General features: G+C 54.5%; 1 protein-coding gene across 3 annotated transcripts in view; it reads left to right on the top strand.

The window, feature by feature from the left end:
* Nucleotides 1–24,078, top strand: part of LOC146813537 (uncharacterized) — a 469,352-nt gene that overhangs the window by 224,347 nt on the left and 220,927 nt on the right. For 2 of the 3 annotated variants that reach the window (XM_085620297.1, XM_085620296.1), the window contains exon 4: nt 4,009–4,122. The exons of the other annotated variant lie outside the window; for it this stretch is intronic. In XM_085620297.1, the coding sequence (XP_085476423.1) occupies nt 4,009–4,122 (114 nt within the window). The remainder of the gene's footprint in view (nt 1–4,008; nt 4,123–24,078) is intronic. 3 annotated transcript variants of the gene reach the window in all.

Here is a 24,078-nt window from a genome sequence, read left to right on the forward strand (position 1 = left end):
GAGCGGGCTACGGCAGCGCCAGTAGACCGTCAGGGTTGAGTTCACTCGGTGTCTCTCGACTCCAGGATACAACTGCCTTCCTGCTCCGGAGCTGTCTTAGTTATAGGGCTGGTGCCCTTTGATGTCCGGACCCTCGCACTTGGAGGTCGGAGGGTCCGGGATGAAGGTGTCCAGACACCCAGCAGGGGGTGGAGCCAGCGCCTGGGGGCTGCTGGAGGCGATCGGCACCTGGCGGGGGAAGAGCTCTTGACGCTTCGTTCTCCCATTGACCTGCCAAGTGGTCCGCTCACCTCCTGGGTGGATGGTGGTGCCGGGATGTCGGGCCGGCCAGGCCCGGGGTTAGGGTCGGGGTGAGGCCACGCGGCCGCGTGGTGCAGGGCCCAAGATGGCGGCTTGACCTGGCCGGGGAAGCCGGTGGGGCTGGACCCCGTGATGAGTAGGGGTCCGAGGACAGAGGGTCCGTCGGGAGACGGAGTACAGGGGCTTGTCACGGGGGTATGCCGGGTGGGCCGGAGCTCGGGCCCTGTCGTGCGGGGGGGGAGCCAGCCCTCTGTGTGGCCTGTCCAACAACCTGCACCCCTATGGATGATAGAGGCGCTCTCGCCTCTGCACCTGCACCCCTATGGATGATAGAGGTGCTCTCACCTCTCCACCTGCACCCCTATGGATGATAGAGGCGCTCTCGCCTCTGCACCTGCACCCCTATGGATGATAGAGGCGCTCTCGCCTCTGCACCTGCACCCCTATGGATGATAGAGGTGCTCTCACCTCTCCACCTGCACCCCTATGGATGATAGACGCGCTCTCACCTCCCCAATGAGCGCGCTGATGTATGTCTTGAGCTGTGACAGTGACACCAAGGCGAGGGCACATGTGCTGATATTGTAGGGTTTGTCGCCCTGCTTTGTCATCCTAACAAACCCTCGTATTCTGCCTTCTTTATGTGTAAAACAATTAGTATGAAGATAATCTTTGAGGAAATCCAGAAATACTATGACATTAGTTGGCTGACATTAGGGCAACTTTTAATGACTTCTGGGTTCATGGTCTGAAATACATGAGGCCCAAAGTGTGAACTGAAGCTACTTCGTTTAAAATTGAAAAAGTCATGACCTCTGTGTTTAATAAGGGGTTCATTAGGTTCCTCATTCAAAACCTTTCAATACCCCCCTTGAAGGATCAGTCCAGCTGAAAGCTGAGCATTACCTGTATTTGGCTGAAGCAGAGAAGAAGGGGAGAAGAAGGCACCCCATTCCTTCCGAGGACTCACAGTGGCCTGCATTACTCCCTGGTTTATGTAAACTCCTCTGAGTCCTCTCACAAAACGATCTTGCCCCAAGAAGCTGCCGCAGCCCCCGCCCCAACTTCCGAAGCAGGGTGATGTAACTCCCACCTCTGCCTCATAATCCCTCATAGATACACAGAGCCAGAGATAAGTCAGAACAAGCATTGGCAATGCCAATAGGTCTCTCCTTTGGGACCTTAGAAGTGTTTAGGCAATTTGATTTCTGGGTTAATTTCAGGCCCTTTGCCGCAGTTATACAAGGAAGAAAAGCCCACATTAACTGCAACATTAAGTCATGTAGGACATCATGATGATTGCCACAATGGTATTTATTGTTTTAGAAACACATAAAAAAAAAGAAGAAAAGAAAGAATTGTGCAGAGCTTGTTCTGCCTGGACTGCTCTATGCAGCACTCAGGAAATGTATGGGAGAATGTAGAGGACTTTTGTTCTCGCAAATAACTTACCAGCGTTTGGAGACGGCAAATGTACTCCGTGTTTTAACAATCTGCATTAGATTACACGGGGCCCCGGGAGAAGGGTTGGTCGCACTGGACATCAGGTAGTGACTGCTTCACACACAGCTGGAAGGCATGTATATAAATCGTAGGAATAAATACGGCCATTTGGTTGTAATAGCCAAGTGTGGTAGTTGCCAAAGAAGCCTACAGAGCGGTCCCGGCTCTACCCTGCACCCTCCAGCAAATCCTGCTCTGTTTGTGGCCTGCCTGCTTGCTGGGGGATCTTTGGTAGTGCAGAGATGTGAAAGAGGCTGCGGGTGGCGTGCCGGGGTTTTGTGGAGGTGGGGAGAGGTGGAAGAGGCAGCGGGTGGTGTGTGGGATTTGTGGCACCGGGGAGAGGTGGAAGAGGCTGCAGGTGCCGTGCTGTAAATTAGTGGCGGTGGGGAGAGGTGGAATAAGCTGCGAGTGGAGTGCTGGGGATTTGTGGTGGTGGAGCGAGGTGAAAAGGGCTGCGGGTGGTGTGCTGGGGATTTGTGGTGGTGTGGAAAGGGGGAAGAGGCTGCGGGTGGCGTGCTGGGCATTTGTGGCAGTGGAGCGAAGTGAAAAAGGCTGCGGGTGGTGTGCTGAGGATTTGTGGTGGTGTGGAGAGGTGGAAGAGGCTGCGGGTGGAATGCTGGGGATTTGTTACGTGGGGAGAGGTGGAAGAGGCAGCGGGTGGCATGCTGGGGATTTGTGGTGGTGTGGAGAGGTGGAAGAGGCTGCGGGTGGAATGCTGGGGATTTGTTACGTGGGGAGAGGTGGAAGAGGCAGCGGGTGGCATGCTGGGGATTTGTGGTGGTGTGGAGAGGTGGAAGAGGCTGCGGGTGGAATGCTGGGGGTTTGTTACGTGGGGAGAGGTGGAAGAGGCTGCGGGCGGCATGCTGGGGATTTGTGGTGGTGGAGAGAAGTTAAAGAGTCTGCGGGTGGCATTCTGTGGATTTGTGGCGGTGGGGAGAGTTGAAAGAGGATGTGGGTGGCGTGCTGTAAATTTGTGGCAGTGGGTAGAGGTAGAATGGACTGCGTGCGCCATGCTGAAATAAAGAAAGGTGTGCACGATATGTCATGAAGCACATTCCTGGTAACTGAAATTACACAGAGATTGAACTGCAAGTAGTCACGCTGCTGTGAGGCGCATGGGTGCCGTGCATAATTACAAAAAGAGGCTGCATGCACCGTGCTGAAATTAAGAAAGGTGCGCATGCTGTGTCATGATGCACATTGCTTTAACTTACATTAAACAGAAAAAGAAAGGCAAGTAGTGATGCTGCTGTGCGGTGCCCGGGTGCCGTGCATAATAAAATTTTTTAATTAAAACCAGCTACATCCACCGTAACAATAACACGGAGCCAGACAAGGCAGAAGATGTATGTGTCATTCTTTCTGCCAGTGAACGAGACAGCTGATCTCCTAAGTAATTCCTCAAGACAGGCGAGTGAGAGCTGCGTCTGGGCCTCAATTCACTACAAGCATTTGAAAAAAAAGCATGTTGACGCGTTCTGTTCAATTAGTAACTTGATCCACGACCAGGAATGCAGCTGGCACCCTGCACGCCGCTGCTCGCTTCTGAGAGCAAAATGCCGTGGGAGTGAAACTTTAGAGAAGAGGTGGGACATGCACCCGCCTTTGGCCATTTACGTGCTTTCATTATTGAAAGCCACACGCAAAGGCCAATAGAATGTGTGGGAGTTGTCAAACCCACACGAAGAAGTTTCGGGGAAGTTTGGAGTGCTCACAAGAAGCCTCCCATAGGGCAACGAATGCGTGCTGCGCTAGGCTCGATCTAAAAAGCAGGGGTTTAATAGAGGCCACCGGGTGGTGGGGTTGGAGCACAGCAAGGTACACCTGAGGTTGCTGTTGGAAGGCTCCCTTCTCCCGTTCCTAACCAAATATAGCACTGCTGTAAGCCCCACTCTGCGAAGCTCGATGAAGCCCAGCTGGGCATACTGCAGGCAATGACCCCCTCAAAGATGAAGGCATTCAGCCGTTCAAACTGAACTGGGTCTGGAGGTAGATCCTAATTGTGTTGACCCTTCTGCTTCTCCACTCCTGCAGCAGCAGCAATGTCCTACAGTGAACACAGCAGAGGCTGACGCAGAGTCACCATGGCGGGCTTCAAGCCAAGGAGCTTCTCCCTACATCCTCCCATGTCCTGACATCTCCTGTGTTTGTTGGTGTCATGAGAGGCTGCAGCGTAACATACATTTCTTTTCCCTTTAAACACAGGCCCTGTGATCGCCACACATGTGTTTTCGTTAAGAGCGAAAGAGAAGGAAGGTCTGAACCCCTTCGGAGAAGGCGCAGACTCTGAGACAAGACATGGCGACGACCAATCCCCAGGTGTGTAGAGCGCGTTGGGTGTACTTACTTACCTGATTATATATTTATTTACTATGGTGCATCGTAAAGAACCAGCTTCACAACAGGTATTTTGGTGTAGAGACCCTGAGTGAGGTACCCTTTGTGTTTACAAGCCTCCTAGCTCCCAAGAATATGTTGGGGGGCGTGGGGGATGATCAGAAGGACCAGGCCCACAGAGATGCTTCCTAGCCCCTAAGAATATGATAAGGGGGGAGTGAACAGCCGAAGGACCAGGCCCACACAGAGATGCTTCCTAGCCCCTAAGAATATGTTATGGCGGGAGTGACCAGCCGAAGGACCAGGCCCACAGAGATGCTTCCTAGCCCCCAAGAATATGTTAAGGGGGGAGTGTCCGGCCGAAGGACCAGGCCCACACAGAGATGCTTCCTAGCCCCCAAGAATATGTTAAGGGGGGAGTGACCGGCCGAAGGACCAGGCCCACAGAGATGCTTCCTAGCTCCCAAGAATATGTTAAGGGGGGAGTGACCAGCCGAAGGACCAGGCCCACAGAGATGCTTCCTAGCCCCTAACAATATGTTAAGGGGGGAGTGACCAGCCGAAGGACCAGGCCCACACAGAGATGCTTCCTAGCCCCCAAGAATATGTTAAGGGGGGATTGACCAGCCGAAGGACCAGGCCCACAGAGATGCTTCCTAGCCCCTAAGAATATGTTAAGGGGGGAGTGACCAGCCGAAGGACCAGGCCCACACAGAGATGCTTCCTAGCCCCCAAGAATATGTTAAGGGGGGAGTGACCAGCCGAAGGACCAGGCCCACACAGAGATGCTTCCTAGCCCCCAAGAATATGTTAAGGGGGGAGTGACCAGCCGAAGGACCAGGCCCACACAGAGATGCTTCCTAGCCCCCAAGAATATGTTAAGGGGGGAGTGACCAGCCGAAGGACCAGGCCCACACAGAGATGCTTCCTAGCCCCCAAGAATATGTTAAGGGGGGAGTGACCGGCCGAAGGACCAGGCCCACACAGAGATGCTTCCTAGCCCCTAAGAATATGTTAAGGGGGGAGTGACTGGCCGAAGGACCAGGCCCACACAGAGATGCTTCCTAGCCCCCAAGAATATGTTAAGGGGGGAGTGACCGGCCGAAGGACCAGGCCCACACAGAGATGCTTCCTAGCCCCTAAGAATATGTTAAGGGGGGAGTGACCGTCCGAAGGACCAGGCCCACACAGAGATGCTTCCTAGCCCCCAAGAATATGTGAAGGGGGAGTGACCGGCCGAAGGACCAGGCCCAAACAGAGATGCTTCCTAGCCCCTAAGAATATGTTAAGGGGGGAGTGACCGGCCGAAGGACCAGGCCCACACAGAGATGCTTCCTAGCCCCCAAGAATATGTTAAGGGGGGAGTGACAGGCCGAAGGACCAGGCCCACACAGAGATGCTTTCTAGCCCCCAAGAATATGTTAAGGGGGGAGTGACCGGCCGAAGGACCAGGCCCACACAGAGATGCTTCCTAGCCCCCAAGAATATGTTAAGGGGGGAGTGACCGGCCGAAGGACCAGGCCCACACAGAGATGCTTCCTAGCCCCCAAGAATATGTTAAGGGGGGAGTGACCGGCCGAAGGACCAGGCCCACACAGAGATGCTTCCTAGCCCCTAAGAATATGTTAAGGTGGGAGTGACCGGCCGAAGGACCAGGCCCACACAGAGATGCTTCCTAGCCCCCAAGAATATGTTAAGGGGGGAGTGACTGGCCGAAGGACCAGGCCCACACAGAGATGCTTCCTAGCCCCTAAGAATATGTTAAGGGGGGAGTGACCGGCCGAAGGACCAGGCCCACACAGAGATGCTTCCTAGCCCCCAAGAATATGTTAAGGGGGGAGTGACCGGCCGAAGGACCAGGCCCACACAGAGATGCTTCCTAGCCCCTAAGAATATGTTAAGGGGGGAGTGACCGGCCGAAGGACCAGGCCCACACAGAGATGCTTCCTAGCCCCCAAGAATATGTTAAGGGGGGAGTGACCGGCCGAAGGACCAGGCCCACACAGAGATGCTTCCTAGCCCCTAAGAATATGTTAAGGGGGGAGTGACCGGCCGAAGGACCAGGCCCACAGAGATGCTTCTTAGCTCCCAAGAATATGTTAAGGGGGGAGTGACCAGCCGAAGGACCAGGCCCACAGAGATGCTTCCTAGCCCCCAAGAATATGTTAAGGGGGGAGTGACCGGCCGAAGGACCAGGCCCACACAGAGATGCTTCCTAGCCCCTAAGAATATGTTAAGGGGGGAGTGACCGGCCGAAGGACCAGGCCCACAGAGATGCTTCCTAGCCCCCAAGAATATGTTAAGGGGGAGTGACCAGCCGAAGGACCAGGCCCACAGAGATGCTTCCTAGCCCCTAAGAATATGTTAAGGGGGGAGTGACCGGCCGAAGGACCAGGCCCACACAGAGATGCTTCCTAGCCCCTAAGAATATGTTAAGGGGGGAGTGACCGGCCGAAGGACCAGGCCCACAGAGATGCTTCCTAGCCCCCAAGAATATGTTACGGGGGGAGTGACCAGCCAAAGGACCAGGCCCACAGAGAGATGCTTCCTAGCCCCTAAGAATATGTTAAGGGGGGAGTGACCGGCCGAAGGACCAGGCCCACACAGAGATGCTTTCTAGTCCCCAAGAATATGATAAGGGGGGAGTGACCAGCCGAAGGACCAGGCCCACAGAGAGATGCTTCCTAGCCCCTAAGAATATGTTAAGGGGGGAGTGACCAGCCGAAGGACCAGGCCCACAGAGATGCTTTCTTGCTCCAAGTGTGAATCATTAGAAATGCAGACTGACTTTACAAGAGTAACTCACACATATGTGTAGCTTGAATTTGAAATGGTCACCATGATTTGCAGGTTCTCTTCCTGGATTGGTTACTCCTGGCACCGTCCTGAAGTCATACTATAGAGTTACTGATTACCGTCCTTATAGGAGAAATAGGCTCCCTGTGTGGTCACTTGTTTGTTTATATTTTGGCCTGAATGCCAGTACCTACTTCAAGTTCTAGTTTCGAATCCAAGCCTTGTGAGAAGTGCTGTGTGTGCAAGCCAGTGACACCAACTGATTGAAGCGCTATCCGTGAGAGTCTGCCTTAAACTGATTAAAGTAGTGTGGGAGAGCCTATGCATTCCACTGACTGAAGCGCTTTGTGTGAGAGCTTGTGCATTCCACTGACTGAAGCGCTTTGTGTGAGAGCTTGTGCATTCACCTGACTGCAGCGCTTTGTGTGAGAGCTTGTGCATTCCACTGACTGAAGCGCTTTGTGTGAGAGCTTGTGCATTCCACTGACTGAAGCGCTTTGTGTGAGAGCTTGTGCATTCATCTGACTGAAGTGCTGTGTGTGAAGGCCTGTGTATTCAACCCATTGAAGTGCTGTGTGAGAGCTTGTCCATTCAACCGATTGAAGCACTGTGTGAGAGCCTGTGTGGACAACCGATTGAAGCGCTGTGTGAGAGCCTGTACATTCAACCGATTGAAGCACTGTGTGAGAGCCTGTACATTCAACCGATTGAAGCACGTGTGAGAGCCTGTGTGGACAACCGATTGAAGCACTGTGTTAGACGGACTGGGAGGGTCGGCCGAGGACAAGGGGAGAGGTCTCCGGGGAGAGCCGTCTCCAGCGATCGTACAGACGAATAACTTCCCCCCCACAGAGGTACACCACACAAGGATAAGGTTTTGACGTTCTTTATAAGCAATCTTTAGGTACGATAGAATGGTACAAGGAGGTCAGGACTCAGGGGTCCCCTCGATTCTAGTCTCTTGGTTGGGAAAGGGGGTAGCGGGACAGTCTTGTTACCAATCTGGTAGCGGAGATGGTATGATGAATAGCTCACAATCCTCGAGCTCGGCGTTCTAGATGGACGGGCCGCGGCGGCGCCAGCAGGTCCCGGTGAAGGTGGTCGTTACAACGGTCCGCGGCAGCGCCAGCAGGTCCCAGTGAAGGCGGTAGTTACAACGGTCCGCGGCAGTGCCAGCAGGTCCCAGTGAAGGTGGTAGTTACAACGGTCCGCGGCAGCGCCAGCAGGTCCCAGTGAAGGTGGTAGTTACAACGGTCCGCGGCAGCGCCAGCAGGTCCCAGTGAAGGTGGTAGTTACAACGGTCCGCGGCAGCGCCAGCAGGTCCCAACGAGGATGGAGGGTGCAGAAGGCCGCGGCAGCGCCAGCAGGCAGGACGATAGTTCGCAAGGCAGGGCTACGGCAGCGCCAGTAGTCCGTCAGGGATGAGTTCTTCACGGTGTCTCTCGACTCCAGGATACAACTGCCCTCCTGCTCTGGAGCTGCCCCAGTTATAGGTCTGGCGCCCTTTGATGTCCGGACCCTCGCACTTGGCGGTCGGGAGGTCCGGGATGAGGGAGTCCAGACACCCAGCAGGGGGGTGGAGCCAGCGCCCGGGGGAGCTGGGGGGCGAGCGGCACCTGGCGGGGGAGAGCCATCGACACTTCTTTCTCCCATCGACCTGCCAAGTGGTCCGTTCACCTCCTGGGGGGATGGTGGTGCCGGGATGTCGGGGCCTGGCCAGGCCCAGGGTTAGGGTCGAGCTGAGGCCATGCGGCCTCGTGGTGCAGTGTCCAAGATGGCGGCCGGGCCGGGCGAGGGAGCCGGTAGTGGTTCGGCCCCATGATACAGAGAGGTCCGGGGGCAGGAGTCCCGTCTGGGGACGGGGTGCGGGTTGTTTCTGTGGGTAACACCTGGAGGGCCGGGGCTCGGGCCATGTCATGCGGGGAGGGAGCAAGCCCTTCACGTGGCCTGTCCAACATGCGTCCCCCCCAGCTGAAGGCGGGGAGAGTCACCCATTCTCTTGGGGACTCTCCTCGTCGAGGCGGAAAAAGCGTGACAGGCCATCTGCGTTGGCGTGGTCTTGGCCCGGTCGATGTTCCACAGTGAAGTCCATCCCCTGCAGGGAGATGGACCAACGCAATAGTTTGGGGTTTTCCCCCCGCATCTGCATTAGCCACTGCAGGGGTCGATGATCTGTTTGCACCCGGAAGTGGGTACCGAAGAGATAGGGCCGGAGCTTTTTGAGGGCCCACACCACTGCGAAGGCCTCCCTCTCGATGGTGCTCCAGCGCTGTTCTCGGGCCAGGAGGCGTCTGCTGATGAAGGCCACCGGTTGGTCAAGTCCCTCGGAGTTCAGCTGGGAGAGGACCGCCCCGATGCCATGGTCGGAGGCATCTGTTTGTACGATGAATTCCCGACTGTAGTCGGGGGCCTGGAGCACAGGGGCAGTGCACATGGCGGCCTTCAGCTTCTCGAAGGCCGCTTGACAGTCTGGGGTCCAGTTGACCTTCTTCGGGTGGTTTTTGGATGTGAGTCCCGTGAGGGGCCCCACAATGCTGCCATAGTCCCTCACGAACCGCCGGTAGTAGCCGGTGAGCCCCAAGAAGGCTCGGACCTCGGTCTGCGTGACTGGAGGCTGCCAGGACTGGATGGCAGCGATTTTGAGTTGCAGAGGGGCCACCAGACCGCTTCCCACCTGGTGTCCGAGATAGGTCACGGACCCCTGACCAATTTGGCACTTGCTGGCCTTGATGGTGAGGCCGGCCCGTTGGAGGGCCTGCAGGACCTCTCGGAGGTGGTGGAGGTGGTCGGACCAGTGGCGGCTGTACACAGCGATATCGTCCAGGTAGGCGGCGCTGAACTCCTCGAGCCCCGCCAAGACCTGGTTCACCAGTCGATTCTAGTCTCTTGGTTGGGAAAGGGGGTAGCGGGACAGTCTTGTTACCAATCTGGTAGCGGAGATGGTATGATGAATAGCTCACAATCCTCGAGCTCGGCGTTCTAGATGGACGGGCCGCGGCGGCGCCAGCAGGTCCCGGTGAAGGTGGTCGTTACAACGGTCCGCGGCAGCGCCAGCAGGTCCCAGTGAAGGCGGTAGTTACAACGGTCCGCGGCAGCGCCAGCAGGTCCCAGTGAAGGTGGTAGTTACAACGGTCCGCGGCAGCGCCAGCAGGTCCCAGTGAAGGTGGTAGTTACAACGGTCCGCGGCAGCGCCAGCAGGTCCCAACGAGGATGGAGGGTACAGAAGGCCGCGGCAGCGCCAGCAGGCAGGACGATAGTTCGCAAGGCAGGGCTACGGCAGCGCCAGTAGTCCGTCAGGGATGAGTTCTTCACGGTGTCTCTCGACTCCAGGATACAACTGCCCTCCTGCTCTGGAGCTGCCCCAGTTATAGGTCTGGCGCCCTTTGATGTCCGGACCCTCGCACTTGGCGGTCGGGAGGTCCGGGATGAGGGAGTCCAGACACCCAGCAGGGGGGTGGAGCCAGCGCCCGGAGGAGCTGGGGGGCGAGCGGCACCTGGCGGGGGAGAGCCATCGACACTTCTTTCTCCCATCGACCTGCCAAGTGGTCCGTTCACCTCCTGGGGGGATGGTGGTGCCGGGATGTCGGGGCCTGGCCAGGCCCAGGGTTAGGGTCGAGCTGAGGCCACGCGGCCTCGTGGTGCAGTGTCCAAGATGGCGGCCGGGCCGGGCGAGAGAGCCGGTAGTGGTTCGGCCCCATGATACAGAGAGGTCCGGGGGCAGGAGTCCCGTCTGGGGACGGGGTGCGGGTTGTTTCTGTGGGTAACACCTGGAGGGCCGGGGCTCGGGCCCTGTCATGCGGGGAGGGAGCAAGCCCTTCACGTGGCCTGTCCAACACACTGTTTGAGAGCCTGTACATTCAACCGATAGAAGCGCTGTGTGAGAGCCTGTACATTCAACCGATTGAAGTGCTGTGCGAGAGCCTGTACATTCAACCGATTGAAGCACTGTGTGAGAGCCTGTGTGGACAACCGATTGAAGCGCTGTGTGAGAGCCTGTGTGGACAACCGATTGAAGCGCTGTGTGAGAGCCTGTGTATTCAACCCATTGAAGTGCTGTGTGAGAGCCTGTACATTCAACCGATTGAAGCACTGTGTGAGAGCCTGTACATTCAACCGATTGAAGCACTGTGTGAGAGCCTGTACATTCAACCGATTGAAGAGCTGTGTGAGAGCCTGTACATTCAACCGATTAAAGCGCTGTGTGAGAGCCTGTACATTCAACTGATTGAAGCGCTGTGTGTGAGAGCCTGTACATTTAACTAATTCAAGCACTGTGTATACTCATTGAAGAGCTGTGTGTGAGAGCCTGTGTATACTGATTTGAAGAGCTGTGTGTGAGAGCCTGTGTATACTGATTGAAGAGCTTCATGTGTGAGCCTGTGTATACTAATTGAAGAACTTCATGTGTGAGCCTGTGTATACTAATTGAAGAACTTCATGTGCGAGCCTGTGTATACTGATTGAAGAGCTGTGTGTGAGAGCCCGAGTATACCGATTGAAGAGCTGTGTGTGAGAGCCTGTGTATACCGATTGAAGAGCTGTATGTGAGAGCCTGTGTATACTGATTGAAGAGCTTTGTGTGTGAGCCTGTGTATACTGATTGAAGAGCTGTGTATGAGAGCCTGTGTATACTGATTGAAGAGCTTTATGTGTGAGCCTGTGTGTACTGATTAAAGAGCTGTGTGTGTCTGTGTATACTGATTGAAGAGCTTTGTGTGAGCCTGTGTATACTGATTGAAGAGCTGTGTGTGAGAGCCTGTGTATTCTGATTGAAGACCTTCATATGTGAGCCTGTATATACTGATTGAAGAGCTGTGTGAGAGTCTGCGTATACTGATTGAAGAGCTGTGTGTGTGAGCCTGTTTATACTGAGAGCTTTATGTGTGAGCCTGTGTATACTGATTGAAGAGCTGTGTGTGAGAGCCTGTGTATACTGATTGAAGAGCTGTGTGTGAGAGCCGGTGTATTCCGATTGAAAAGCTGTGTGGGAGAGCCTGTGTATACTGATTTAAGAGCAGTGTGTGTGAGCCTGTGTATGCTGATTGAAGAGCTTTATGTGTGAGCCTGTGTATACTGATTGAAGAGCTGTGTGTGAGAGCCGGTGTATTCCGATTGAAAAGCTGTGTGGGAGAGCCTGTGTATACTGATTTAAGAGCTGTGTGTGAGAGAGAGCCTGTGTATACTGATTGAAGAGCTGTGTGTGAGAACCTGTGTATACTGATTGAAGAGCTGTGTGTGAGAGCCTGTGTATTCCAATTGAAGAGCTGTGTGTGAGAGCCTGTATATTCCAATAGAAGAGCTGTGTGTGAGAGTCTGTGTATACTGATTGAAGAGCTGTGTGTGAGAGCCTGAGTATTCCAATTGAAGAGCTGTGTGTGAGAGCCTATGTATGCTGATTGAAGAGCATTATGTTTGTGACTGTGTATACTGATTGAAGAGCTTTATGTGTGAGCCTGTGTATACTGATTGAAGAGCTGTGCGTGAGACACTGTTTATACGGATTGAAGAGCTGTGTGATAGAGCCTGTGTATGCTGATTGAACAACTTTATGTGTGAGGCTGTGTAAACTGATTGAAGAGCTTTATGTGGGAGCCTTTGTATACAAAATGAAGAGCTTTATGTGTGAGAGCCTGTGTATACTGTTTGAAGAGCTGTGTGTGAGAGCTTGTGTATACTGATGTAAGAGCTTTGTGTGTGAGCCTGTGTATACCGATTGAAGAGCTGCGAGTGAGAGCCTGTGTATACTGATTGAAGAGCTTTATGTGTGAGCCTCTGTATAGTGATTGAAGAGCTGTGTGTGAGAGCCTTTGTATACTGATTGAAGAGCTGTATTTGTGAGCCTGTGTATACTGATTGAAGAACTCTGTGTGAGAATCTGCGTATACTGATTGAAGAGCTGTGTGTGTGAGCCTGTGTATACTGACTGGAGAGCTTTATGTGTGAGCCTGTGTATACTGATTGAGGAGCTGTGCGTGAGAGCCTGTCTATGCTGATTGAAGAGCTTTATGTGTTAGCCTGTGTATACTGATTGAAGAGCTGTGTGTGTGAGCCTGTGTATACTGATTGAAGAGCTGTGTGGGAGAGCCTGTGTATACTGATTGAAGAGCTGTGCGTGAGAGCCTGTGTATGCTGATTGAAGAGCTTTATGTGTGAGCCTGTGTATTCTGATTGAAGAGCTGTGTGTGAGAGCCGGTGTATTCCGATTGAAAAGCTGTGTGGGAGAGCCTGTGTATACTGATTTAAGAGCTGTGTGTGAGAGCCTGTGTATACTGATTGAAGAGCTGTGTGTGAGAACCTGTGTATACTGATTGAAGAGCTGTGTGTGTGAGCCTGTGTATACTGACTGGAGAGCTTTATGTGTGAGCCTGTGTATACTGATTGAAGAGCTGTGCGTGAGAGCCTGTGCATACTGATTGAAGAGCTGTGTAAGCGCATGTATACTGATTGAAGAGCTGTGTGTGTGAGCCTGTGTATACTGATTGAAGAGCTGTGTGTGAGAGCCTGTGTATACTGATTGAAGAGCGTTATGTGTGAGAGCCTGTGTATACTGATTGAAGAGCTTTGTGTGGGAGCCTGTGTATACTGATTGAAGAGCTGTGTGTGTGAGCCTGTGTATACTGATTGAAGAGCTGTGTGTGAGAGCCTGTGTATGCTGATTGAAGAGCTGTGTGAGAGAGCCTGTGTATACTGATTGAAGAGCTGTGTGTGAGAGCCTGTGTATACTGATTGAAGAGCTTTATGTGTGAGAGCCTGTGTATACTGATTGAAGAGCTGTGTGTGAGAGCCTGTGTATGCTGATTGAAGAGCTGTGTGAGAGAGCCTGTGTATACTGATTGAAGAGCTGTGTGTGAGAGCCTGTGTATACTGATTGAAGAGCTTTATGTGTGAGAGCCTGTGTATACTGATTGAAGAGCTGTGTGTGAGAGCCTGTGTATAGTGATTGAAGAGCTGTGTGTGAGAGCCTGTGTACACTGATTGAAGAGCTTTATGTGTGAGAGCCTGTGTATACTGATTGAAGAGCTGTGTGTGAGAGCCTGTGTATACTGATTGAAGAGCTGGTCGAGATCATTGGTAGTAAATTCATACTTTTTGTTCTCCCACTATATAGCAACGTATGCACCACATGCCATAACTTACGCCAACCCAGAGTGCACAAAACACCAATTTAGCTGTGTTGTTTTCTGTGAATTTCATTGTTTTATGATGGGCTTCATTTTTAATCTACGGCCAGGCCCTGAACTCAACCACCCATGTCTGCCTAACCCACGCTGCACACAGCAAATGTGGCTGCAGGGCCTGGACCGCAGACCCTCACAGCAAAAAAACGCTTTGCTGGTTTATGCCCTGGAAAAAGAATTTGACTCAGAAAGTGTGGTTTTATTGGTTTGGTGTAAATCCATTTAGTCGTTTTTGAGATATTTGCATTAATGAAAGGTGCTGGGTGGGCTTCAAAGGTTTAACACGTTGTATATGTTGGCTGTTTTAATCCAAGGACCAACATTAAAAGAGTAAAGGCCTCCCATTGTAAGAGGAAGCTTTCGGCTCCATTTCAAGTCCTCTCTCTCTCAGAACTGAGTCGTCAGACCCGAAAGCTCTGATTAGCAGCCAGAGAGCATGTTTTCTTGCAATCTCCACTGGGGGATGTGAGTCAGAGGGGCAGGGTGAGCACACCCTGACCCCCAGACATTAGTGGCGGGCTCCCAGAGGGACCCCATCAATCCGAAAAGAATTGCCCACATCCTGAACTTCTCAAACTACTCTTCGAGGCAACACATAATAGTGGTGCAGATTGTCTGCTGCCTCTGTACATGATTGTGAATTGTGGTAGTCACGGATCGGCGTTGGGTCCCCTTCATGGTGCGCAGTCTTGTTACGGAGGCCACAGACTATGATGCTCTATTGGACGTGGCGTGTCTACATCTTGATAATGAGACCGTGGAGGAAAAAAGTTGCAACCTTTGTTGGGTTTCAGTATAGAAGAGGTGGATAACGAGTACCATCTTCAGTATATTGAGTCCGCAGACTTAAAAAATAGCCCATGTTCTATTGACACATTAAAGTGTAAAGTTCATTTTGTCTTCGTTAGAAATGCACACTTAGGTGTGGTCTGCAATCTCAATTTTGGGGGAAGGCACGTTTTTTAGGTCTCGCCAGGCGTTAGCAGCGCGCATGCGTTGCTCTCGCCATGTGAGGACTTCTTGGAATCTATACGATTCCAGAAATCGTGTCGCTGCTCCGCCTGCAATTTTTATTCGTGCGCATCGTTTTGCGTCATGGATGATGCAAAACACAGTTTAATGATTGCACCAGAGGCAATCATTACACTGAAGGTTGCCACCCTGTCCGCTTTTGGCCCCACCCACCGAGATTGGCTCTTTTACTTGCGGCGTGACACAGTGCCTTCTAATTGCTGGGTGAGCACTTTCTTTTTTTCATTCGTACAGTGGCGTGGCGACAGCTTTTTTCAAGTCGGCGGTGTTAGACCTGTCAGCCCTAGGGTGGTCTTTCCCTGTGTTTTTGCCCTTGCCTCATTTTTTCCACCCTCTTTTTCGTTGGCCTTAGGTCTCCGAGCGCCTTCCCATTGCTAATCAATGCTAAGGTGCAGGTGCTCTCTCCTCCCAACATGGCTGCCACAGGCCCCTGCTACTGCGGAGTGGTCTTTTTAGTAGCACTCTTGTTGCCAGGAGCTGGCTGGGACCCTAAACATTGTTGCCACACCAGCCCGCCTTTTTCCCCCATAGTTAGACTAGGGAAGCTCCTGGAACCTTCTAGAATAAGGGCGGGGTCCGCTTTTGCCGCCTTAGAGTGGTCACCTGACCTGGGCATACATAAGGAAAGGAGGGAAACTTTTTAGTCAGTTGGGGCGACGCTGACCTGGGGGAACCTACGCATGAGACTTAGGCGGTAGGGCCTAGTCAGGGACCTATACCACTGGGAGTGACAGGGCTTAGGTGCTGCCTTCTAAGCTGCGTGAGGAATTCTGAACTAGCCCACTGATCTGAGGGGAACCCAGGGAAGACCTACAGAGACTGACTCCCCCTGCCTACAGCCACCAACTCAAACTACCCCCCCCCTCAAGAAACTAACCCCTAAGGGCGCAGGAACCAGCAAGCGCCGAAGAAGACCTTATAAATTCGCACAGAACTGCTGGGGGATCGACCAGGTACCAGCGCTGTATCACCCCTGTGCTCCCTGACTCCACCTGGGGCCCCCCTGCACTGCTTTGCCGCCATTGTGTGTGGCCTGCCCTGCTCACCTGAGGCGCTGTAGTAGACTCAGCGCCGCCGTCTTCTTCAGGGCCCCGGGGGGGAGGGTGCGGGCCCTGCCATCGCGACCGGGGCGCCCCCCCCCCCGGTGTGGGCCCAGAGTCTTTTTGCTCCCGCGGCAGTCCTCAGCAAGGAGAGGGCCGCCGGAATTCAGAGTAGGCCTCGCTAGGCCTGGAGCCCGTTGCCTCATATCACGTGATGGGGGCGGACTGCTGAACGCCGCCCGCGCCGCCTGCCGATTGGTGTGGGAGGCCACGCCCCCGCAGGCCGCGCTGCTGTTGGCGGCTGCGGGCGCGCCTCCACTGCAGCCATCACTGCCGGTCCCCGGGCCCCATGAGCCCTCGGAGGGCCCGGGACCGGCCTCCTGTCAGCGCGGGGCTCACCGGCCGGCCCTGAGACCCGCCGGAGGCCCCACAACACTTCGCTCCCTGTGCAGCCCCTCAGAGCCTGTTGCCAAGCCTCCGCTCAGCCCGGACATCGCCGGGAAGCGCACACAGCTGGCGGGAGGGGCTCCAAGGAGAGCAAGCCCCCCGCCCGGCCGAAGACTGCCGCAAGGGCCCCGAGGAGGCCGAAGACTCGAGTAACCACCGGGGAGGAGGGCGGAAGGCCGGAGAGAGGCCCCGAGTTCGCACCTCCCCCGGGGGAGACTATCGTTGGGCCCTGTTGGCCCCCACTTGCCCCAGGAGCGGGGATTAATCCGCCCAAGGCCCTCTTGACTCCTACTATATGAAGGGCTGATCGTTCACCTAATGGAATGCTCGGATGTTCCATTCTTGCCTAAGGAACTGTTGATTACTTGCCGTAAATGTCATGGTTATTCCTGCGTAATGAAATGCTCTGATGTTTGATTCTTGCCTCAGGGAATATTGTTTGCTAATGCTCCACAGCTGCCTTAAATGACTTGGTTACCCTTGAGGTTTAATGCTCTAATGTCATGCCAGGTTTAATGCTCTAATTGAATGCCATGCTTAGTGCTCTAATTGAATGCCATGTTTAGCACTCTAATTGAATGTCATGTTTAGCGCTCTAATTGAATGCCATATCTAGCGCTCTAATGAAATGCTCTAATGAAATGCCAAGTTTATTCCCAGTGAAATGCTCTAATGAAAGGCCAGGTTTATTTCTAATGAAATGCTTTGATGAATACTGGGATTGTTGATTACCCTGATTCAGGTCTAGATAAAAGCTATTTGATTTTTACTCAACCTCACTGGTGTGGTGTCAGTCATTGCGTGCGTTTCCTGCCCCAGTGGATGTGTGTGCTTTATGGTCACTTTACACTTAAGGTTTCGGGTGCCTACCTGCTCGCGCCAAGCTACCCCCAGGGGGACTGGTGACCCCAGTTCCTACATTGTTGGCGAGCGGTGGGATCAGGACCTGTGGCTATACAGGACCCTCCAGTGAGACAGTGGGCGCCGCAATTGGACGCCTATTGTGTATGTGAGCTGCATCAATTGACCCCCCCACTGTCTAAACCGAGTGTGCGGAGTCCTGGTTAGCCCGGTACTGTTACCTACGTCCTAGTGTCTTTCCCTTTGATATCTGGGTCCCCACCTGTCAAAATGGAGTTCCAGTTAGCCAACCTTGAAGGGTACACAGTGAGGCAACTGAGAGAATTCGGTAAGGAGATGGGGGTGCCTGGTGTGCGGAGAGCCAAAGGAGAGGAGCTCCGTGCAGCCTTGAGGGCATGGGTAGAGGCCCACCCAGAGGGGATGGGGGACAGGAAGTGCAGGGCGCACCGCTGGAGGCGGGCGCACAGGAGGAGCTAGACCTACTGCGTATTGATGTTACTGAAAACTTGCTACCAGGGAGACGTTCCGGGGCAAGCAGTAGTGGAGGGTCTAGGAGGAGTGCGTCGCCAGAAGAGTATGAGGACAGGAGGGAGGAGAGGAAATTGAGATGGGAGCTTGCCAAGATGGACCACGAGAGGGAGAGAGAAAGGGAAGGTAGGAGATTTGCAATGGAGGAGAAGAAGCTGGCGCACGAGCTTCAACTTAAAGAGTTGGACCTGCGAGTATTACAGTTAGGTGCGTCAGGAAATGCTAATGGTGGCAGCGTACCGAAGGCTCTACATGAACCTAAGTTTTATCTACCCAAAGATGTGATCGCGAGTTACACTGTGGGGGATGACATCGCCAAGTCGCTGGTGGCGTATGAGGTGGCCCTGACAGCCCATGGGGTGCCTGAAAGCAACTGGGGGGGTGGCCTGTATCGATACATACCTCCCAATGTCAGGGACACCCTCTTGTACCTAGAGAAGGCGGACTGTTAGAAATGGGAGTTCTGGTTGGCTAGGGCCTGCGCCAAAGCCAGGCAGAAACCACCACTCTAGTCAGGGCTGGGGAGTTACACGCCAAAGATAACCCCTGCTCACCCCCTTGGTAGCTTGGCACGAGCAGTCAGGCTTATCCCGGAGGCGATGTGTAAAGCGTATGCGCGCGCACCCAGCAACAACACCCAAGGCCCACCACAAAAGAAACTCCACACAAGGTATTATATAAAAATAGCCTTTGTATTATACCAAAACACATTAGATACTATTCACACAATTTACACTGTACCAACTGGCACTGGGCAGAATTTTACAAGGGATTATATGTACAGGGGACAGAGCCACATGGTCCACTGTCAGGAACTAGCACTTTTAGAACTTAGCACTTAGAACATAGGATATAAAATTACTGTAGCACAAAATAACACATGTAGCACACAACCAGTAACTACTGGTAACAGGTAAGTACCACCTACGCAACCCTAACCACCTTAGGAGAAAGTCACGCAGGGAACCAGGACCTCACTAGCATCACCTGTACTAGGGAGAATAACCACCTAAGTATCACAATACCTGTAGGGGTAGAAACACATTACACATGATGCATCACAACACATTCAGAGGTGTAGGTTGGGAACAATAGCGCAAAACTCACATTAGCCACCACCTGTGGCAGTCCCTAGGCCAACTGGCCTCGTAGGGGGCTAGGACGCCCTGTCCAGCAGAGTCAGGGCAAGACTGCGCACGCAGTCAAGGCAAAGCGCCAAGGCCACTACCTAAACGTTGCAGCTGCCCACTAAGTGCCGGGCAGTTGGAGAAATGAGCCTGGGCACCACTGTGCCTTCTGAAACCAATATAGCAGTTGTGGGAGCCTCGGGGCTCTAAACATATATTCACCCACTGGAGCGCACTGGCTCCTGAACTAATATGTGCCAATGAGAGGGGAGAATGAAGGGCCGAACTTGTCCCCCACGTTGGAGCGTACTCGCGCTCTGAATCACACAGGGCGGTGCACGTTGGAGCCCTCTAGGCTCTTTCAACCATGTGCCCCCTTGAAGCCGACTAGGCTCTTTACAAACAATAGGGCCAACGTTGGAGCCTCCCGGGGGCTCAGGAACACTGCCCCCGATGTCGGGGCCTCGTGGGCTCAAGGAAATAGACCGGTCGGGGACCGGCACTCTTAACACATGCGCAGAGTCCCCCCGCCCTTCACACTTACCGGGCTGCTCTCTGGGGACTCCCGCGTCGTCTCCGCTCTCCTTCGTTGTCACCGGTAGCACTCCGGCGGGGCAGGGGAGACCTCCAACTGGTCTCGACTCCGGACGCAGCCTCGCGTCTCGGAAGCTCCCCGGCTCGAGGTGCAGGGTTGCTGGCCTGCCAATGGCAGCACGGCCCAGAGCGCCTTAACCAATGGCAGCGCGGCCCTTGAGACGAGCCTCCAGGCTCAGGAGCGCCGCCACCAATGGCAGCGCGGACCTCTCACGGAAGCTCCCGGGCCGGCGGCGGTGATTCTTTTGGGACCCAGGCTTCCGCCGGCACAACAAGGGGTAGGCTCCCGTTCTTTTAAGTACACAATGCGGGGTGGGCTCCCGCCTCAAAACGCGGCAGGGAGCGGGGGAATCCCTACGTCGGGGTTCCCTCGCAGGTTATCGTAGCGCCGCGCCGCGGGCCACAATGAAGGTGCTCTTCAGAAAAAGCGCTTCTCGATGCTGGGGTCCCAAAGGAAGCGCTCCTAGCGCTATATGCACGGTCCAGCAACAAAGTCCTGGCAAAGTTCAGGAAGGTAGGCAGGGGGGCAAGGCTGGGCCCAGAGCCAGCTCACTGGGCCTCCAGGCAGGGAGGTAGTCCAAGTGGCGGTCCTCTGGCCCAGCAACAGCAGCAGCCCCCTCAGGCAGGATCCTGGAAGAGAACATTTTACTTGGGGTCACAGCCCCATTTTATACACAGGTTTCCTTTGTCTCAAGGTGCCGGGAAGGGGCAAACCAGTTACAACTGGTTCCTGAGCACTTTGTTTTGCTCAGCCCGTCTCCCTATTCAGAGAACAGGCCAGGGTCATCAGTCGCACCACAGGGGGCGGAGCCAGCATTGTGTGGGGAAATCCCAGCCCTATTCACAGGACCCAGGTGCACCACTCCCTCACATTACACATGCTGATCTCAACACTCACCACCGGGGCAGACCCATCCAGACTCCTGGAGCCAGGCTCACCAGCCAGCTCCAGCCAATCGCGTGTCAGCACCTTTACAGCACACGCACAGCCATGTCTAGAAGTGGCACTTCCACGCTAGACACATACATGCTGCATACATCATTGCGCAGCATTCAATGACACGAGTCCGCACATACCAGACTCGACCCTGCACACCCCACGCATCAGGAACTACCAGGGACACATACATTCCCCATGCATTCCTGTGGGAGGGCAGGCCTATCTCACCACATGCACTCAGAGTGCGCACGCACTTTACTCTGGGACACAGGGAAAGTGCGCAGAAACCAAAAATCACTACCACCAGGTCACCAGTAAAAGCAAAAAGTTTAGGGGTGAACCTGCCAGAAGGGCCAAGTCCAACACGGACCAAGTCAAGTATATCCCCATGAAGGAGGAGCTACTTAAGAAGTTTGGCCTCAACCCTGAAAGGTATCGCCAGAAGTTCCGTGGCAGCCATAAGCTGTCCATGCAAAACTGGGTAGATTTTTTTGACTATGCCCGTATGGCTCTGGATGGTTGGGTGCGTGGCAGCGAGGTGCATGATTATGAGGGCCTGTACAATTTATTTTTGAGAGAGCACCTCTTGGATAAGTGTTTTCCGGAGCTGCGCCAGCATCTGGTGGACCGCAAGCTGACTGATCCCTGTGAGCTTGCGGAGGAGGCGGACATTTGGATTAGCACCCGGGTGTCTCACAAGTGCCCCGGGGGAGATGGCCCGAAAGGCGGACAGGGTTTCCCCCAGAAGAAAGAGGGGGGAGATAAAAAGACGGAGTTCTCACAAGGCCCACAAACTAGACAGTTTGGGAAAGGAGTAGGTACCCCACCTCAGTCCAGTTCCCCAAAGCCCACTTACCCTGACAAGAGTCAGCAGCCAAGAACTGTCAGGTGCTACGAATGTGGGGAGATTGGACACTACAAGGGCGATCCTAAGTGTTGCAAGAGACCCCCAGCCCCCACGGGAGGGAAGAGCCCCGGGGTGGCTAGTGTAGCGCTTGGGGTGGAGCTGCCCCTAGATAGGGAAGGGGAGTGGACAGGCCTGACCCTGGTTTCGCTCAGGTATAGGGAGATGATCCCAGAGACGTCCCTACCATCTAATACTGCTAAGTACCAGCAGAGGGTGAAGGTTAACGGGGAGGAGGTGGAGGCATTAAGGGACACAGGTGCCAGCATGACCACCGTAGTGAGGCGGCTGGTGTCCCCTGAGCAAGTGATCCCTGATGTGTTCCATCCGGCCGTATTGGCTGACGGCAGTGTGAGTCACTATCCTGTGGCTCGAGTTCCCTTTGAGTGGGGAGGAGTTAAAGGCCCGTTGAGAGTTGCTGTGAGCCCTGCCTTGCCTGTGGAGTGTTTACTAGGAAATGATCTAGAACACACCGTCTGGAAAGAAGTGGAGTTTAGAGCCCACACTGAGATGCTGGGGTTACCAGGATGGACTTGCGTAGTCACGAGGTCCATGGCTGCCCGGCAAGGAACTCAACCCGGGTTGGAGCCTGGGACAATGGCCCAACCCAATGCCGGTCATGGAGAGGAGAATGTAGTGGAGGACACGCCCCGTGTGATGGATGGGGAGCCCGCGGAGGTATCCCCGGAGTCCGCGGAGGTGGACGTTGTTCCCGTGGGGGACTTGCCGACCCTTGCCGAGTGGCATGTGGAGGGAGGGCCTACCCGGGAAGAATTCTGTTGGGTGCAGAGAGAGTGCCCCACGCTTGATGGCATGCGGCGGCAGGCCGAAGCCCAAGCGACCAATCAGGAGACTGGCAGTTATCACATTTACTGGGAGGATGGCCTCCTTTACAGTGAGCCTAAGGTTCAGGTGCATGGATCCTCGAGGGCCTTAGTGGTCCCCCAATGGTACCGGGCCTTCCTATTGGAATTGGCGCATGAAATACCCTTAGCTGGACACCTGGGTCAGGACAAAACCTTTGCGCGGTTGGTCCCGCATTTTTATTGGCCCAGGATGAGAGTTGCCTCTGACACCTACTGCAAGACCTGCAAGACTTGCCAGGCGATTGGCAAAACTGGGACTAAGTTGAAGGTCCCTTTGGAACCACTCCCGGTGGTCGGGACCCCTTTTGAGCGGGTCGGAATTGACATTGTGGGGCCGTTGGACCCTCCGACCTCTGAGGGACACCGGTTCATTTTGGTGTTAGTGGACCACGCCACTCGGTACCCGGAGGCTTTTCCTCTGAGGACCATCACTGCACCGATGGTGGCGCGGGCCCTGTTGGGGATTTTTACCCGAGTGGGATTCCCCAAGGTCGTGGTGTCAGACAGGGGCACGAACTTCATGTCGGCCTACATGCAGGCCATGTGGAAGGAGTGCGGAGTGACCTATCGGTTCTCCACTCTTTACCACCCCCAGACTAACGGGCTCGTAGAGCGCTTTAATAAGACTCTAAAGGGGATGATCCGGAGCCTACCAGAGGACATGAGGCGGAAGTGGGACGTCCTCCTCCCTTGCCTGCTGTTTTCATACCGTGAGGTGCCGCAGAAGGGAGTCGGGTTCAGCCCTTTTGAGCTGCTCTATGGCCACCCCGTTTGGGGGCCCCTCAGCCTGGTGAAGGAGGGGTGGGAGAAGACTTCGAAGAAGCTTCCCCGTGATATCGTCAGCTACATGCTGGCATTCCGCAGCCAGATGGCCAAGCTGTGGAAGGAAGCCTCAGACAACCTGGAGGCTAGCCAAGCCGTTATGAAGGTGTGGTATGACTGCAACGCTCGGACGGTGGAGTTGGACGCTGGACAGAAAGTGTGGGTCATGGAGCCTGGGGAGCTTAGTGCCCTCCAGGACCGGTGGACTGGTCCGTACGAGATTGTGGAGCGACGAGGCCAGACTACCTATGTCGTTGACTTGAAGACCCGCCGACAGCCCGATCGGGTGCTCCACGTCAACCGCCTGAAGCCACACCATGAGCGATCTGAGCTTGCTCTCCTCATGGTGACGGATGGGAGCGAGGAGGAAGAGAGTGAGACTCTTCCTGACCTTCTGGCGGCCCAGGAGAAGGATGGATCGGTGGAGGGCGTGATCCTCTCCCCATCCTTGACCCCAGAGCAACAGAGGGACTGCTGCCAGGTGTTGGGGCAGTACGCCTTGTTGTTCTCCCTCACGCCTGGAATCACTTATCTGTGTACCCATGATGTGGACACAGGGGACAGCCCACCGGTAAAAACCAAGTCTTACCGGCTATCCGATAGAGTGAAGACCAGCATCCAGGGTGAGGTGGCCAAAATGCTGGAGCTGGGGGTGATCGAACCTTCCAGCAGCCCGTGGGCTAGTCCGGTAGTGTTGGTGCCGAAAGCTGCCCCACCGGGCACCACACCAGAACTTCGGTTCTGTGTGGATTAGAGGGGACTGAACTCTGTCACCAAAACAGACGCTCACCCGATCCCACGGG

Source organism: Triturus cristatus, chromosome 7 (assembly GCF_964204655.1).
Source record: "Triturus cristatus chromosome 7, aTriCri1.1, whole genome shotgun sequence".
Taxonomy (NCBI): Eukaryota; Metazoa; Chordata; class Amphibia; order Caudata; family Salamandridae; genus Triturus; species Triturus cristatus.